The sequence below is a fragment of the Leuciscus leuciscus genome, assembly GCF_965113295.1.
Source record: "Leuciscus leuciscus genome assembly, chromosome: 18".
NCBI lineage: Eukaryota > Metazoa > Chordata > Actinopteri > Cypriniformes > Leuciscidae > Leuciscus > Leuciscus leuciscus.
The window spans coordinates 19,443,157-19,462,279 of NC_138742.1; the positions used below are offsets into that span (position 1 = coordinate 19,443,157).

Genomic DNA, 19,123 nt, shown 5'->3' on the forward strand with positions numbered 1-19,123 from the left:
TCCGTCTTATCCAAACTTGGGATGCGTTTCCCAAACGTATCGTTAGCCAACCATGATCGCCATAGTTCCGTCAACGGAACTATCGCCGTTTAGTTGGCAGATATTTGCGTTGCGAAGAGACAGAAATGGCGCGTTTTCTGAGGTGATTTTAAAATGTTTTTATTCAGTAAGTTACATTTATTTGTTAGATTAAATTTAGTAAAAAATGATATTAACAACAACATAGGCCTACTAAATAGCTGATATCAACATGTTCATTGCATGTAGGCTATATAACTGGCTGTTCGATTCATTAGTTCTAAAAAGATGATTTTCTTATGTCATCTTTCTCCCTATCAACTCTCCCTTTATAATTTTATTATAAGTGTGTTGGAACTAATAATTGTTTTGTTGTCAGATTCCTGCTTACGAAAATAGCTTTGCCTCAAGCGAGACACCACGGATGAATAGGGTAAAAAAAAAAAAAAAGTAGATTGATTACATTAAGAATTGCAAACATTATTTGCATAACAAATTTTCTGCAATTTTCTGTTAAAATATGCTAATTGTATATTTTAATCTGATTAAATATGCACTAATTTGCATACATTTCCAGAACAGAAATCTGAGCATTGGATAAAGCCAGGTTCAAAACATTTTTATTTTGTTGACATAGTCAAAGGTTTTTTTAAGAGGGAATTTTAGAAATCTCTTTCACCATGAAAATACTGTTAACAGCTGGAAAAATTTTTTTTAATTAAGAATGACATGTTGTAGCCTATAAATCAGGCAAATGATATGTGAACAAACAAACAAACCCCTTGTTCAAACCCATTGGAATATGTATAGGAATAAAACTAAAGTTTGGAGTAAATGCTATTCAAGCGGAGATTTCATTGAAAACGTGACAAAGATATGTATTGCAATTACAATCTGCAAATAGATAAAGATGAACTAATCTCCAGTCTGGTTAGGCTTGACCGTTTTGCTGGTTTTACTTCATACAGTTTTTGGAAGCCGATTCACTTTTTCTTCTTCTTTTGATCTTCAGAAAGATCCCCCTTTTCACATAATTCTACATAATGTCATATTTTTTATATTTTAACTATTTCTTCATTTGAAATCAGCATTATAAGCTATGAAAAAATTCTAGGAGAACAACTGTGAGACTCAACTTTCACCCTTTCAGTTTGCATCCCTAGAAAGAAAATAAAATGATCAATTATCCCACTTTGTTGAAATTGAAAGCATGGGTTTGGCATATTATTTGGTGATGCAGGTTGAGTTAGACCAGAAAAACAAGAGCAACGCATTCTTAACATTTTTATTCCAAATTAATTTCTGTGCAACTTGACATGATCATGCAAACATTTCCATTTAGGTGCTGTTTATTTATCATGTCCAAATAGCTTTTCAAATACACTGTGGACTTCAACTCAGTCCAGTTTAAAATCAGAAGGGTACAGGAACACAACTGTCTTCCTGAGCTGTTCTTCAGCTGGACTGTAATGACACTCTGATTTTCCAAAACACTGCAAATTATGAGCTCTGCAGCCTGAGCCTCTTCCGAGAAGGATAGACCGCTTAAAAAAACTTTTCAAGACTAGTGTTTGATATCTGAAAATCAGCATTTTATCTCTGCAGGCTGCAATTGCAACAACAACAAAAAAACGATCAGTTTTAGTTGACTTTCAGTAAGCATTAAACATTTCCAAAACCTCTGTGCCTTGCAGCATATTACAAAGAGCAAAAAAGAAAGGAAAGGTACTTGTCACAAGCTACACGACTCTTAAAAATCATCTGCTTTAATCATCTTCACTCCACAATCTGTGAACAAAAAGGTATTTTTGTTATGACTCACTTTTATTGTCTTCTTTTTCTTCCATTTACTCATTCTTAAAGGGCCAGTTCACCCAAAAATGAAAATTCCGTCATTTTAATTTTCTGATTTTGTAGGACTTTCTCTCTTCTTTTCTCTTTTTTTTTGTTTTTGTTTGTCTAATTGGGTTCAGTTTTGTTGTGGCAATTCACTGACATAAGTTAAATTTTTGGGTGATCTTTCTATACAAGTATCTGAGATCAGTTTACTGTGTTACCTTGACAACATGAGTCTCTCGGGTGCGCACACGCAGCTTGTTGACCTGAGATTCGGCCATATCTGCCCTCTCCTCGGCCTCATCCAGCTCATTCTGGATCTTCTTGAACCGAGTCATGTTGCAGTTGACCTGCTCCTCCTGCCATACAACAACGAGATACAATGCTCTGTAATCTTTAAAAAATGGACAATGCCATATTGTTTGACAGGTCACATGATGAACAAAGTAAAATATTTTGTTACTGTCCAACACTGTACCATATCTTTATGTAATGAAAGGAGTTGATATTGCAAGGGAATGGAAAATACGTACGGCATCCTCAGCTTGTCTCTTGAAGCTCTTTACTTTTGCCTGTAATTTGTCAATCAGGTCTTGCATCCTCAGGAGAGTTTTCCTGTCCTCCTCTGTCTGCACAGAGAACACAAAGTCTTTTAGATGTGCTGGAGATGACGAGGAACACTGTTTTTCTGTTGCGTCACGTCTCCGTGAGTAATACCTGGTAAGTGAGCTCTTTAATCCGCCTCTCATATTTTCGCAATCCTTTTTGGAACTCTCCACTCTTCTTCTGCTCACACTCCAGCTCTCCCTCAAGCTCCCGCACCTGATGATTGAAATGTTCCCACAGATACAGATTAGTCCATAAAATATGTTATATTCATGTCTGGACCAAATGGACTTTTTCTTTCTTTCTGCTCACCCGAATTTCCATTTTCTGAATCTGTTTCTTTCCTCCCTTGAGAGCAATCTGCTCCGCCTCATCCAGACGCATCTGCAGGTCTTTGATGGTCTGCTCCATGTTCCTCTTCAACCTCTCCAGGTGACTGCTGGTGTCCTGCTCCTTCTTCAGCTCCTCCGCCATCATGGCTGCCTAATGATGGATATGTTTGGTTACAAGTTACAATATAAAACAGCACACTCAAAACAAGTGTTTCAGAGTTGTGCTTTATGGTTGTAATCAGAAAAATTAGATGCGATTTTGACATTTTCTGCCACGCAAAACTTGCGGACAGTAGTAACTCACATCAGTTATGGCCTTCTTCGCCTTCTCTTCAGCACTGCGACACTCCTGCAGAGCATCGTCCACTTCCCCAGATAGCATGGACAGATCACCCTCGAGCTTCTTCTTGTGGTTCAACACTACCGTGTTCTGTAGAGATCAGTGGATCGTGAGGTAAAATCATGACGTTTGATTATTGATCATTTGTTTAATTCATTTATCATACCTGAGCATGCAGCAGGTTCACTCTCTCACTGGACTCCAGAAGCTCGTGCTCAGCGACTTTACGCATGCGGTCTGTTTGTTCCACCATTGCGCGTAACTCCTCCAACTCTGCAGTTAGCAGGGTGTTTCTCCTTTCTGTGACTGCCACTTGCTCCTTTTGGTCCTCACACTGATGTACATAATCATCTAACTCTACTTGCAGTTCCTGAGAAGACACAACAATTGCAGTTGACATTTGAATTTTTACACACTTAAATGTATGTTATACAGATTAAAAGGGATGCACTGATATAAAGATTCTGGCCAAAACAGATTAGCTGGTAATTATTTTTATGTTAAGCCTGATATTAAAATGTATACTATTTTGAGTAAATTAAAAATAAAACTTCAAAAACTAAATGCTTTAGGCATCACAACATTTCGAAAACGGATATTCATTTTGGGATTTGCTAAAGATTACATTTAACAGTTTTATTAAAGTTGTTAAAATAGGGAATTGAGCACAATCAATTATACAATATCAACGAATACGATAAAAAAATCTTAATATTGTGCATCCCTAGAGATTATTTAAAGTTGTAGTTAAAGATTACTCTGTAGTTTAAATCTGCATATTGCTACAACCAGCCCTCCCATCTCACCTTGATTTGAAGCTGTAGGTTGCGCACCATTTTTTGAGACTCCACAGCCTGTCTGTTTGCGTGGTTCAGATGGATCTCCATCTCATTCATATCTCCTTCCATCTTTTTCTTCACCCTGACTGCCTCATTACGGGCCCTGGCTTCTGCTTCCAGAGTGGTCTGCATGGTGTCCAGAGTCCTCTGATGGTTTCGACTGCATAGGTAAATAGTCACGTGTTTTAATTAAATAGTGATACTTTAATAGTTAACTTTTTTTTTATAGATATAAAAGAGTCCCTTACCGGAGATTGTCAATCTCTTCATCCCTCTCTGCAAGTTTCTTTTCAACCTCAGTCCTGGTCTGGCTGAGTTCCAGCTGGATGCGTAGGGTTTTACTCTCCTCGTGCTCCAGAGTGCCCTGAGTCACACAGGGTTAGCAACACATTAGCTTTTCACCCAAGTACATAATTATAAATGTCTGTTGGTGAGCATAGTCTGGTATCTCAGGTAATCTTCCTCACCTCAGCTTCCTCCAGTGCTGCTTGAATGTTAATCTTCTCAAGGTCCAAAACCTTCTTCATCTGTTCAAGCTCATGGAAAGTCTTGTTGCCTTGACTAATCTGATCAGTCAAGTCAATGATTTCCTCTGCAAAACAAAGGTCAGGTAAGGCTCATTTTGAAAAACATTCTGGACCAAAATATACTCTCTTGATAAAAATAAATGTGTGCAATTTCACAGTCAGATATATTCTTTCCTAAAGTCTATGTACAGTCTTTGTACCCTGCAGGTTTTTGTTCTCCCTTTTAATCGTCTCCAGCTGGTCAAGGGATTCTTCATAGGAGTTTTTGAGTTTAAAGAGCTCTGTGCTGAGACTGCGGGACTCTTTCTGAGAGCCATCCAGCTCGGCCTGTGTCTCCTCAAACTTCTGCCTCCACTCAGACAGCACCTGGACATATTAATAATAAAAATAGGTGGTAGTAGAAAATGAATAAGAACAATGCCTATCTGTACTTCTGATTAAATGAAATATTTAAATGTACTTTTTTGTCCTGACCTTATCAAAATTGCGTTGCTTTTTGTCCAGCACAACAGCCACAGCATTAGAGCGTTCCAGGTCAACCATCAAGTCCTCAATCTCAGTCTGCAGACGGTGCTTGGTCTTTTCCAGCGAGGCACATTTGGCATTGGAAGCTTCCACTGCCTCCTCAGAACTCTGGAGCCGCGCAACCAGCTTCTTCCTGAAGACAGATAAATCAGAATTTTAAATAAAACAGTGATTCTTTTTGATAAGTGAACAAGACTCTATGTTACATTGGCTGATGACAGAGTGGTCTCTTACTTGGCATCCTCTAGTTCATCGGTCCTCTGAATGGCATCAGTCTCATACTTTGTCCTCCACTGTGCAATCTCCACATTGGCTTTAGACAGAGCACGCTGCAACTCGGATTTGGCCTCCTGCTCCTCCTCAAACTGCTCTCTCAAGAGCTCACAATCATGCCTGGATGACTGTACCGCATGAGCTAAACTGTTCTTTGCCTGGCACAAAGACACAAACACAATATAATATTAAATGTGATTCACTTGAGATGAATATATTGAATATAAACACTACCAGTGAAACGTTTGGCGTCATTAAGATTTTTTAAGAAGTCTCTTATGCTCTCCAAAGCTGCATTTATTTGATCAAATACAGTAAAAACAGTAATATTGTGAAATGGTTTTAGTTTAAAATAACAATTTTCTATTTTAATATAATTTAAAATAAAAAATGTTCCAGTGATGGCTAAACTGAATTTTTCAGCAGCCATTACTACAGTCTTTAGTGTCACTTTTGAGCAATTAAATGCATCCTTTAATACTGAATAAAAGTATTAATTTCTTTCCAAAAGAAAATGATCCCAAACTTTTGAACGGTAGGGTAAATTTTTTCAACGATTTACCTGTCTGCCACAATAATGTAATAATTTATGTCTCTTTCTTCAGCAAACATTGATATGTGATTAATTGTGGTTAGAAATTGTAATTGATTGACTGCCCTAATAGTTATGGCACAATGCATCCAATGTATCTAAAATCAGGCTCACTTTGCATTCTTCTTCTAGCTGTTTCTTCATCTCCTCCATGGTCTGGGTGAGACCACTCTTTGTTCGCTGCAGTTGCATGACCAGAACCTCTCTCTCTTCCAGTCTGCGGCTGACCTCGGCTGATAATTGTAAGAGTGAAAAGAGGGAACATCCGTTGGTACTTTACCAAGTGACTGATGCCTTAAATTATTTGATCTCAGTGTTGGCACTTGTTTCTAAGAAAAAATGTGAATCATATTGTCTATAGGATACTTCCAATCATAATGTATAATATATTTCCAGCTCCTGATCTTTATTCCTTTTCAGAGTGTAGGACACTGACCACTTTCTGTCTGAGCACGAGCTTTTTGAGAGGTGACATCCATTAGCTGCCTCTGGAGTTCCTCCGCCTTGGTTTTAGACTCGTTCAGCTGGTCCTCGTACATCCTGCACATTTTCTCTGTTGTGGCCTGCAAACATCAGTCTCTTTGTTAATTCCCTCACAGTTCATTTGGTACTGTATATATAATATAAACTCTATGAATAGTAACATAATGGCATTATGAATCTCAGAAACCATGTTAAGCACATTGAGATGTTTTACTTTGGCTCTGGAGAGATGTTCAAGGTTAGACGCCAAATCTTCAGACTCCATTCTGGCTTCTGCCTTTTCCTTTTCCAGCCTCTGTTTAACCCTCTGCAGGTTGTCCAGTTGCTCCCCCATCTCAGCCACAGTGTCCGCATGCTTTCTCCGTAGCATGGCCATGGTGGTTTCATGATGCAGAGAGGCTTCTTCCAGATCTCTTCGCATCTTTAAAAAGTCAGCCTCTCGCTTCTTGTTCATCTCGATCTGGGCAGTGGTAGCACCTCCTGCTTCCTCCAGACGTTCACTCAGCTCTTCCAGTTCCCTTGAAACATCACTGCGTTGTTTGTCCGACTTTATTCGAGCTGCTCTTTCAGCCTCAAGTTCCTCCTCAAGCTCTTCTATACGGGTCTGTAAACAGTTTACCATAATACTGTTAGATTAATAACTCATTATGCAAACACGTAATGTTCGGTCAGTAGCCAAATAATTACTTTACCTGTAATTCTTTTATTTTCTTCTGTAGTTGAATAACCAAGGCTTGCTCCTCTTCAATCTTTGCACCTATCTGAACCATTTCGAAGTCTTTCCTACAGAAAAGACCAAGTACAGATTTCATTAGAGAACATAATCTTACAGCATTTTTGTAGCACAGTACTTCCATTTAATATGACGATGTGTAATGCTTATAAAATCTCACTTCTTTAGTCTGTCCTCTAGCTGTTGTTTGTTGTTCTCCAAATCCATGGATGACTCCATGGAAAGCTTCAGATCGGCCTCAAGCTTTCGCTTCACTCGCTCCAGATCCATACGCACTTTCTTCTCTTGCTCCAAAGAGCCCTCTAACTGTTCCGGTTAACACATAATAATAAACAATGAGAAATGTATTACTCAACCATTTTGCTAGGTTACACGGTCGTGTAGGCTAATAAGCTTTTCATTTCCACTGTGCTGTGAATAAGGAGCTTGGATTGTTACAGAGTTTGTCTCACAGGGTTTTACTGAGCCCACTTTATACTCACATCATCCACCTGCTGCTCAAGTTTGATCTTGGCCTTGGACAGCATGTTCACTTTGTTCTCCTCAGTCTGCAGGTCTTCCAGAGCCTGCTGATGTGCATCCTGGAGGGCTTTCTTCTCTTTAGTCAGCCTCAGGATGGATTCATCCAATGTAGCCATTTCCTCCACCAAGTTTTTCACCTGAGTCAACCAGAGAGAACTAGGTAGTTAATCAGTGCATTAGAGGAACTAACGTAGACCACATTGCCCCATCCATGAACGGATCAGTGTTACCTTGTTCTCAGTGGCATGCTTTTCCTTCTCCACCTTGGCCAAAGTAATCTCCAGGTCATCCAGGTCTTTTTTCAGCTCAATACACTCATCCTCAAGTTTGCGTTTCTTGGCCAGGATGGTGGCATTAACCTCCTCTTCATCCTCCAGCCTCTCCATCAGCTCCTTAATTTTCGCCTCCATCTGGATCTTAGCCTTGATCAGCAGGTTACAGCGGTCTTCAGCATCAGCCAGATTATCCTGCTCCTGGGGTCAGAATGTAAAGATGAATTCTTTCCATCTTTCCTTTGACTAGTGTTTGATGCATAAAAGCAAGTAAAATATGATTGCTATTAACTGTGATTCTGAATCTTAACTTCTTGTTTCATTGGTATGATCCACTCCTTGCACTCACCGCTTGAAGTTGTAAGGAGAGGTCATTTTTCTCTTGCACCAAAGAGATCTGTTTCTCCTCAAACTCCTTCCTCTTCACCTCAGACCTCTCAAGAGCCTCCTTTAGCTTCTGGAACTCCTCCTTCAGTGTAGCCAGCTCCTTCTCTGTAGCTGCGCTCCTCAGCAGGGGTTTGATCTTGAAGAACAGACACATCCATGGCCAGTTCTTGACTGCGTAAAAGGCACGGATGTTCCACTGAATCACCATCAGAGCTTCCCTGAGTGAATACAATCAGATGGTGGATCAGTGACATACTGTATATCGGGTTTAAACCCAAAAACAAGTTCTCAGAAATGTACTCTTTATATGTTGGTTTCATATGGTTCTAAAAACTTTTATACAATTAAAAAATAAAAAGTTTAAACATACTGATCCCCAAAATGTCATCTTGTTTAATCATAAAGTAAAATATAACACATCTTCCTTACATCTAAGTACCGGTACATGTGAGTGTACATCCTAATCATTATATATAGATTATTTCAAGGTAAAAAAAAATTACAAAAAATGTAATAACTTTTAACCTTTTAACCTGTATGTTGGGTGCACTCATAACTTTTAACCTGCATGCTGGGTGCACCACAGTGTTTTTAGAATGAAGCATTTTTCCTTCATTTTCTTGATATCAAGAGAGTTTTACCACCCTGGTATTTTTAACTTTAAGCTTAAATATGTTGTATTCAAGTCAATGTGTGTATGACTTGCATGTTAAACATATATTTTTAAATAAATAGATCAATGAAAATTTAGCATAATGTCATTGAGCCTGGTGCTGGTATATATGGAGTTGTCTAGGAAATATTTTGGACTACACAAAACATTGGGTAAATACATTACAATAAGTTTCAATATAAGATACATACTAGGAATGTCCCAAACAAGTTTTTTGTGCCCCCAAAACGATCCGAGTCAATGAATATCGAGTATCTGCAGATAGCATGTCCAGATCCTTTACTTGTAATTTCCTAGTACTTAGTGCACACTTAAAGTACACTCAAATCAATCCAATATATACAGGGCTGTGCAGAGAGTTTAAAAAAAAGGGGCATTTATCACTAGAGTAACTCCAATGTAACAATTACTAAAGTAATGATATATATATATATGTATATATATATATATATATATATATATATATATATATACATATTTATAAATAAATAAATATGTATATGTACATGCACACACACTTGAGCTTATTCTTTTCCTTTTAATGACGGTTGGCAAACCCACTTGGGTGCATTCCGCTACCTACTGCACGGCACCAGCGTGACAGCTGATGTAAAATTAAGGATCAGGCTTAGGATAGCCAATACGATCAATAAAAAAAAAAGCTTAATCAGCCCCAATAACGATCCTTCAGATCGGCTCAGGACATCTTTAATTCATACTGTAAGAGGATCAAGATGAAGCCTTTTACACTCTCTCAAAACTCCTTGTGTCCAAGGATAAAAGAACCCGTATCCATTTTGTAGCCAGCACCTCAAACTCCCTGCCCCTGTTGTTCTAAATTAGCTCAGTATGTCTAGCACCAAATAGGGCCAGGCTGCCACACGCCATTGTTTCGTGTGTTCTAAATCAGTAATCCCACTGTGATACTGAGCATGTCTAAAGAGTAAATCAATTCCGCATTGCTGAAGCGGCAACACAATCAGGAACAGTCAAAGGTCAGGCAGAGGTTGTTGATTATCTAAAGCTGAACCCTTCTGAAGAAACAAGAGGACTTAATGTCCTGTCACCTGGGATGGCATTTCAGCAGTTTTCAGCCTGCTCCCAGCCATTCCCATTCTGGACAAAAGAAGGTTATTTATATTAAAGATCGGAGGGGGCACTCTGGTAAGGAACCGTCAACAACTGGTATGTGCGCTGTTTGCGGGATATATGACCCACCTCCACACCTGCTTTTGTAAATGCCATTTTGGGTGGAGGGGGTTTAACTGGCTTTTTCTGTAGTGACCACACACACACACACACACACACAAAACAAACGGACACACGCCAGACACACGCCACAACATAGTCCGCATACACTTCAGACATTCCTCTCATAGATTTACAGGCTCATAGGCCTACACACACTCTCAACAGTTTATCGACATGTTTAGAAAGGGCTTAAGGATGCAATATCTGCAATCTGACACCTTTTTCAGTCAGTGAGTAACAGCAAAACTATTTGCGTTTGGCTATTTAGATGCTTTATGACTATTGTCATGGTTTGGATATCCAAATAGCACATACTTCTCTTTCATCATCCTTCTGCGCTCCATTTGCATGAGTTTTCCCCTGCAGAAGGCCTGCAGCAAGGTGAGGATCTTAGACAGACGTTCGACTCTCATGTCCTCCAGATGGCCAAGAAGTCCCGCCTTAAAGAAAACCTGAAGGAGGACAGATTCACAGGTCAGTGTAGCCTAGGATGAGTTTTAAGTAACTGAAAATACAGTAGTGGGCATGATAGGAGTGAAAGAGAACAATTTCATGAACCTTGCTGTGGCCAAACTTGTACTGTGTGTGGTCGATATCCAGAGACCCAAGCAACTTTTCTACAGCTTTCCTGCTGTCCACATATGTGTCCTCTGGGATGGCCAAAGGGTTCAGGATACGATAGCTGGTAAATCATGATGGTTTAGTTAAATATCTTTATTCATCTTTCTATTGGGGTTGTGCACCATTAAAAATTTACTTGAGAATGGCTTTTAAATTGTTAAATTTTAATACAAGAAAGTAGAATTAAAGTAGTGAAAATCAAAGAGATAGATAGATAGATAGATAGATATTATACTCTACACTACATCCCCAGAATGCATTACCTGTGTTAAATCTTCATTTAATTACCATTCACTAAAATAATCTTCCTGTCATTCCAGCATTATCCAGTCTCTTGTGCCCCTAATTACAAGTGTGACCTATGAAGAAAAACTCACCGCTGTTTGAACTCTGCATAGAGAATCCGGTTGGGAAATCCCTTCCTGCAAATGCGGATTCCTTCAAGAACACCATTGCAGCGAAGCTGGTGCAGAACCAGAAATGGCTCCATCATCCCTATCAGAAACAAGAACAGAAACTGAAGACTGATGGTGTGTTTACGGTTGGTTTATGGAGATCTTATAGCATAACAAATGGTTTTATCCTCAACACTGGATTTTTTGTACCTGGGGTCTTTGACTCATTGGGGATAATGCAGCGCACAAAATGAGGCTGAGTGCTTCTCAAATTAGCCATCAACTTGTTTAGATTCTCCTAGAGTGATATAGAAGGAAAGGTCATTATGCAATATGATAAGATTGAAACAAATTTTAAATCAGCTCACAGTCTCCATGCTTGCAACTACTGGGTCAGATCTTACCTGCGTCTGTGCATCTGCAGCTGGTGAAAGCTGAGCCAGCACAGACTTAAAGTGATGTTCATGGGTCAGATTACCTAAACATCACTGCAAGTCTTAACTGGCTCACTTTCCAACACCATTTCCAATATCTAACCATTTGCAGATTTTTAAAGAAGTGAAAAGTTGCTTTTCTGGTGCATTTAGATATAACGTCATTTGATATCACACATTTACCTATAGAAAATACATAATCTCTCCTCCGTATCTCCTCACTCTTACCCACCTTATGCAGCTGGGACACTGTTTGGAATGAAGCACCTTTCTTCCTCTTCTCTCTGCCCCCTGGTTTTGCTTCTGTACCTTTAACAATACGTGTAAAACACCTCAGTACAATCTAGCCAATGGAATCATCATTTTAATATCAGTTGTATTAATATACACCTGAATCTAAGCTGATGAAGTTCTCGAAGAGGATTGCCATTAACTTGTTGGACGATCTCTGGAAGATTCCCACCACTGTTTCATTTAGAGGATCTCTGTTTTTGTCAAGCCATCCATTGATGTTGTACGGCACCTGACAACATACATGCATGTGAATTTATATTATATGTTCAGTTAATTATAGTGATCAAGTGATTTATCCTTTGCCACTCTTGAGCTATCACCATTGTGCCATTAAGCAAGGCACTTAATCTCAGCTTGCTCCAGACAATCCCTGTTACTTAAATGGTGCCATTCTATGGCGGCATTGCATACTGTAAATTGCTTAACAAATTCCAATGGCTCCAGTTATGCGGCTTATAAAGAGTCTATTATTGTATGCTATGGTAAATATGTCTGTGAATATGATGTTATTTTCACTCACCACTCCAGCGTAGTGCACCAGCTCAAAGTGAGTGTCATATTTGCGTTTTTTGTCTGGCCTCGGTTTCAGGAAGTTGGGAGACTTGCCAAGGTGATTATCGTAGAGTTTAGCTTTGAAGCTGCTCTCTGTGGATTTAGGGAACATGCACTCCTCTTCCAGAATAGACAGTATACCCAACGGCTGCAAACAACACAAGAAGGATGTAACAGCTAGAGTTGCTTAGTATTATCTTATACAAACTTAAACATGCTTTCACAGAGTTGTATGTAATTCTATATCAACCTTCTCAATGAGGTCAATGCAGGCTTGCAGGTCTAATCCAAAGTCTATGAAAGTCCACTCTATGCCCTCAGTCTTGTACTCCTCCTGTTCTAGGATGAACATGTGATGGTTGAAAAACTGTTGCAGTTTCTCATTGGTGTAGTTGATGCACATTTGCTCAAAGTTGTTGAACTGTTCAGGGAAACAGAAAAGAAAGAGTTTTTCAAATAATGTACAATGAGTGCTGAATAATGTATATGGGTGGGTATCAGTGTACATTTCCTGAATCAGTTCTAAATAAGTTCACGATTCAATCTGATTGTGATTTAATGTTATAGTCCACTTTAGACATTCATTCTACTAACTATAAGTAACTTTGCAACTTCATGTCAGCTACAAGTCATTAGAATATTAGTAGACTGTCTGCTTAATATCTGCTAACATTTTATTTTGATGGTTTCCAACAGACATTCTACTGACTATAAGTAGCTTTTCAAGTACATCAACTTTATCATTAAAAAGACTGACTCAAAGAGTAATTTGTTTGTGAATTGGACTACATTGTTTGCAATGCATATTTTTGATTCACTACCAAGAACCAGTACATAAGAGTCAATGAATGATTGAAACGTGGTGCAGGAACCACTTCCACAGGGTAAAAAAAAAGAGCTTTTAAGAATCAAAATTGTGTCAATCAAATGAAATTTGCGATTCCATATTTGCATATATATGGAGAAAATCCATATTTTTACTCAGCCCTAATTTTGTATCTTGTGTCTTTAAGATCCACATCTGATGTGCAGACAGTGGTAAGGAGTGATGCAAAGCAATATACAAGAAATGTACAAATATTCAAATTTGACTTGAAATTGACTCACCTCAAAGATCTCAAAGCCTGCTATGTCCAGCACTCCTATGAAGAACTGACGGGGGATGGCCGTGTATAGGGTTTTATTGATTCTGCTCACCAGCCATTTAAACATGCGGTCATACGTGGCTTTGGCCAAAGCACCAACAGCATAGGTCACCTATCATGACACAAAAGCACAAATACTCTAACTACTTGGTGAAATTAAATAGCATGGATACTAATTCATCATTTACTGACCAAACTGACCTGTTCAACTGTCTGTCCTTTGACAATGTACTCATTGCCCACTTTCACTCTAGGGTGAAGCAGTCCTTTTATGAGGTCAGCTGAACTGATCCCCATGAGATAGGAGGCTTTGTCTGCACCTGAGTAACAAAATCACAGCGCTTAGCCAAACCAAGATGCTGACTGAGACATTGGCCTTGCTTATGACAGAATCCCTCTTACTTTCAGTGCCATCTGCCTCTGCTTGCTCCTCTCTCTGCCGCACTTTGAACTTCATGTTGCCAAAGTGCATGATTGCACCGACTATCTTGTAACAGCCATACTTCTCCTCAGGAGTGAAACCAAGGGTGTCCATTGCATGCTAGAGAGGAAGGTAAGCAAGTTGCATTATGGGTGAGTGGTCATTCTGTGTTTATGTGGAATAATTAGCATCTAGGTAACTCTTTACGGTGATCTCCATCATACAAGAACTTACATCAGTTGCAAGCAGCTCATCTCCATCGTCCATGTTGTCAACAGTTACAACACCCTGCGAGCAGAAGTGGTAGTCAAAGGGATTTGATGACACCAGCAGCATGTCTGTATAACACATGAAAGAGGTTGTGCACTGAGGATGGAATTCTGCTGGCATTTTAACATCTATACTTGATATATACTTAGTTCTTTAGCTTAAATAGTAGCCATGCTGTCTGTGTTTCCTCTGAATACCTAGGAGTTCTGGTTTCCTTTGCGAGAGGATCTGGTAGTAGATGTGGTAGCTTCTCTCTCCAGTTTGCTGAAAAATCACTCTAGATTTTTCCAGAAGATCTAAAGAGAATGTGAAATGGAACAGGATTTGAAGGAATAACAATATATATAATCTATTAACAGTATTATTTTTCAAATCAGCTTACAGATGTCAATGTCAGAAGATGCAAGTTTCCCTGTAGGAGCAAAATGGATTCGTATGAATTTACCCTGTGTTAAAGAGAGGAGAAAAAAGTAAAACGGAGAACGATACTGAAAGAAAGTGAGATGTTGTGCTCATTTTATGACGTTTACTCACAAAGCGGGATGAGTTGTCATTCCTCAGGGTTTTTGCATTGCCAAAAGCTTCCATAGCTGGGTTGGCCTCAATTATCTGATCCTCTAATGTACCCTATTTACATTGAAAACAGAGATATGTGTGAGTTTATAATCGAACACTAAAATGATATCTATGAGTAGGACAGAACAAACTCATGGAAATGAAAATGAAATATTATCTGTCATGATTGAGGGGAAAATAGATGAAATCAGGTTTTTTTTCTTCCAAAAAGACAAAATGTGAAAAAGGAGCTTATAATGTTAAAAACAAAAGACAAAATGAGAGACATTGCAAAAAGGGGAATGGGCAATGTAAAGAGTGGTATAAAAAGGGTTTATAAAATCATACTGGAACGGGAAAACAAAACTCAGGTAACAAAACTCTGAGGGTCACTCCTTATCGGTTAAAAGGATGTCTGTGAATTCAAAAGGAATAGATAAACATTTAGACGTGATTAAAAATCCCAAAAAACAAGAAGACAAAAACAAGGGATAAGGATGGGTGATGACAAAAAGAAGCAGAGAAATTTCTGCCCTTACTCCTTTTTTGCCCCCTGCTTCACCGAGAGCAGCTATAATGGCAAAATACTGAATTACGCGTTTCGTGTTGACAGTTTTGCCAGCACCGGATTCTCCGCTAGGCATGGACAAAATTCATGTGAAAGATACATGAAACATTATTAAATCCAAGAAGAAAGATTGAAAAAGAAAAAAGAAAAAAGAAAACTCTTCAAAATGACAAAAACCCATTTTTTTTTATACCGCTTCGTGATTAAATAATGAGCAAAAAGGATTGCAGATCATTCTGACCTAATAGTTGTAGAACAGAATGTCGTGGTGGAAGGTTACTTACGTGATAAGCATTGACTGGTTTTCACGATCTACAAGGAAAAAAGTTTACTGAGTACATGGTAAAGAATAAAGAACGAAATGCATTATCTTTTGACCAAAATGCTATTCAGAATCAAAACAAATGCAACATATAAGGCCTTGTGTGAAATAGAGATCAAAAGAAATATGTTTCAGACCATACTTTTTAGCATGTCATTGTAGGCATTGTCTGCTATGGAATAGATGTGAGGCGGAACATCTGAGCGACGCTTTCCCTTATACGCTGCAACCACTTCAGGAGAATAGACAGGAAGCCATTTATACGGGTTAACTGTCACACAAAACAGCCCTGAATATGTCTGTGGACAGACAGAAAAGAACACGCATGAAGACTGAAAAACCCTAAAATGATCCTATGAAGAACATCGAAGAAACAGATATCTTGATTCTCAAGTTATTTTTAAAACTCTTTTAGATACAGAGAGCCGTTAAACAGTAAATGATAAAGTCGTGTCTCACATAGATCATCCAGTAACTGTAGCGACGTCTGATGTTGAAAAGAACAGAGGCCTCATTGAGGTGCGTAAGCATGGCCATGTCTTCAATCATGTCAAACTTCGGGGGATTCATCTGCTGAATGTCATCCTCTTTCACTGTTAACATCTGTAAGGATAAGATTAAAGAATTTAATCACCACCTTGTGATACATTTTCTTTTTCCACTGCAGAATGAATGTAGTCACTTGAATGACAATTGTAGAAACATGCGAGATTGGCCTGCTAAGCTTAACTATTTGCTATAAATACAATACAATACACACACACAAAAATCAGCCCACAGACAACATCAGCATTGGTATACACAATGCAATACATTTTTTTTTTTAAATTAATTCTCTAGTGAAAACACCTAAAACAAAATAATTACATTTATGTTTCTTTATCTATTCCCCCCCCCCCCCCCCCAATTTTTTTGCTTAAAACAAGAGAAAAAAATTGCCAATGAGGTAAGAAAGATCTAATTTCTTCTAAAAAATTGTCTCTTGTAAGAATGTAGATATACTTACTGAAAAATAAGCCAAAAATTGTGATTACATTTTTTTGCAGTGTGGTCACAGAAAAAACAAGGGCAGTTTAAGCTTCACTGACCATTCCATCTTTGGTCTCCACCATGACTTTGTCTCCATCGGTATCTTTGATCTCCACCTCAATGTAGGCTTCATTCTCATCTGGAATATAAACACGTTTCTTCCCTGCACACAGAAGTATTTGTCACTTCTTAATTGAACTGCCAGACAGGTAACATTACAAACCATGGTAGATAAACCTCTTATGCATGCAACACCAATTAAACATAATACTATTATTATTATTATTACATTAATTTATAATTTAGGTTATAGCCTAATATAAATATATATTGCATTTATTTACATTTAAAATAAACAAAGTTGCGTGTTATGTCAAGATATCTATGCGTTTTCACATGCACAATACATGCGTATCTTAATGTGTAACTCGTCCAGAATTGGATAGGATTTAAAATTAATGATTTGAATTTTGATAGGATTCTGCACCAATAATAGTAAAATAAAAACTCGTTTTCACATAGGACACAAACAGGACGTCTGACAGTACCATCAAACGCATGGGACTGCGCAGCGAGTTGTTCCAGGTTGGTTTTACGCAGGAATGTGGCCGCATCTCCAAATTCCCTCAATTCCATAAAGCGGGACATGATTAACGCTTCCGGTCCCGGACCTGCACTCAAACACCTGTAACGTCGTAGAAACTTTGTTAGAAAAAAAAAAAGATTTTCTCTTCTTTGTTTTGTTTCACATAGGCATGTGTTGAAAAAAAGTCAATCTCTAATCCACAATCTTGGTGAGTATTTGTGTACAAAAACCTCGAATTCTTCAAAACTGTCACATACAAGGCACGGCGCACTATCCAAACAGCGCATGCATTTGAGTACTGACCTCAGTAATGTCTAAACGGGTTGGCCTCGGAAGAAGTGGCCTGGTCCTCTTTTATTGTTCCCCTCAAGGTCAGAGTTGGGGAGATATGTCAGATATTCCCATGTGTCCGTGTGTGTTCAGTTGCTCATTGGCTGCGCGTCCGTGCGGTCCGTCCCTGCGCGATCACAAAAGGCAAACAGGTTTGACGAACCGTACTGTAAGGGGTTATTTTTAAAACAACATTGTTGTTGCTTGTGATTAATGTGCTGCTGTCCAGAGGTTAAATGCACGACCTCTCTCTATTTCTTTAAAGTCTTCAATTATGTTACGGGCAAAAAATGATAAGTAAAAAAAACAACAACAAAAAAACTACGGCTTTGGAGGGTTTTGACCCTTATTGAGGCCTGAACCCCCATATGGAAGTGAAAACAAAACATTAAGGAGGAGACTTTTATTTTATAAAATTTATTATAAATATACGGAATTTTCTCAAAATAATACTGTAAACAAAAAAGTTAGATTATAAGTTAAATTGACGCTTGAGAACAGTTTACCTGTGGTAACAATAGCAACAGAAGGTTCTCGAGACTTCCGTCATTGTATCGAATTGTATCGGACGGTATATTGACAAAACAGTTAAAATGTATTTGTTGTTTTTAAATTTTTTATTTTTTTCTCACGTTAGTAAATAGAAATATAATTTTATATGTAGGCTATAGGGTTTTGCAGAATTTGCACGACAGGCAACCCTTAGCCTACTCATAAAATTACATTTCTATTTTCTATAGGCTTTATGCAATTCATTTATTAGAATATAAAATATAAATGTAATTTTATGTGTAGACTAGGTGAGTTTAAGTTTATTTATATTTGTATTACTTAATGTATATTTATAATATGATTACTTACACATTAACAGCATACCAGATTGAATACAACATGGGCCAGTTCAGAGAACTATCAGGGGATTTTTAAGAGTAGGCTTAAGCTGTGTTATGACAGGATGAAATATGGTATTGAAAGGAATGGGATCAGTCTGTGCCTATAACTTAGGGCTTCCTATAACTTAACTAACTTCTGAGACGAGGATTTAAAAAAATTGTGTCAACTTGGTGCAGTCCATTTCTGTGAGTGTATAAGGGTATCTATCTTTGCCTCATTTGACAGACTAGTTGAAAGACATAGTGGTGTGTTCAATATAACACACAAGATCTGCATAACGTTCATACTGATACAATCAGATCCTCCTTAGCAAATAGGCGCCTCAGAAGCTGTCGACCTTGAGGGGTAAAGCTGAGATAAGTGTCCTCTAGCAGAATCCAGAGCCCACTATGTAGTCCGAAAATAGAAGAGAATACAACTCCTGTTCCCAATAGCCGGCATTCCGTGCAGAGATAGCCATGCTGTCTGGCATGGGTTTGTGGTTAAAGAGGCGGTGCT

The 19,123-nt window shown here is 38.4% G+C and overlaps 1 protein-coding gene across 3 annotated transcripts; it reads right to left on the reverse strand.

Annotated features, from left to right (window-relative positions):
• Positions 1–1,287: 1,287 nt before the first annotated feature.
• myh7bb (myosin, heavy chain 7B, cardiac muscle, beta b) lies at positions 1,288–17,839 on the reverse strand. Of its 3 annotated transcripts, XM_082145501.1 has the most exons (43): positions 17,705–17,839; positions 17,364–17,500; positions 16,875–16,978; positions 16,246–16,389; positions 15,929–16,085; positions 15,749–15,776; positions 15,436–15,532; positions 14,876–14,968; positions 14,724–14,787; positions 14,539–14,637; positions 14,306–14,409; positions 14,053–14,191; positions 13,852–13,970; positions 13,613–13,762; positions 12,756–12,926; positions 12,474–12,653; positions 12,050–12,182; positions 11,892–11,968; positions 11,436–11,523; positions 11,208–11,325; positions 10,768–10,891; positions 10,525–10,661; positions 8,248–8,503; positions 7,857–8,099; positions 7,587–7,763; positions 7,265–7,410; positions 7,064–7,154; positions 6,586–6,975; positions 6,325–6,451; positions 6,003–6,121; positions 5,258–5,454; positions 4,973–5,156; positions 4,699–4,864; positions 4,439–4,563; positions 4,220–4,335; positions 3,939–4,131; positions 3,299–3,502; positions 3,097–3,222; positions 2,773–2,943; positions 2,572–2,676; positions 2,388–2,483; positions 2,076–2,213; positions 1,288–1,806 (listed from the first exon to the last, which is right to left on the reverse strand). In XM_082145501.1, the coding sequence occupies exons 2-43, from the start codon at positions 17,461–17,463 to the stop codon at positions 1,795–1,797; spliced, it is 5,808 nt and encodes a 1,935-aa protein (XP_082001627.1). In that variant the 5' UTR covers positions 17,464–17,500; positions 17,705–17,839; the 3' UTR covers positions 1,288–1,794. The 3 variants fall into 3 exon arrangements, with proteins under 3 accessions (XP_082001627.1, XP_082001628.1, XP_082001629.1); XM_082145502.1 differs by lacking the exons at positions 15,436–15,532; positions 16,246–16,389; positions 16,875–16,978; positions 17,364–17,500; positions 17,705–17,839 and having other exon boundaries at positions 15,929–16,041; XM_082145503.1 differs by lacking the exons at positions 15,436–15,532; positions 15,929–16,085; positions 16,246–16,389; ... (1 more) ...; positions 17,364–17,500; positions 17,705–17,839 and having other exon boundaries at positions 15,749–15,915.
• Between the last annotated feature and the right edge of the window lie 1,284 nt (positions 17,840–19,123).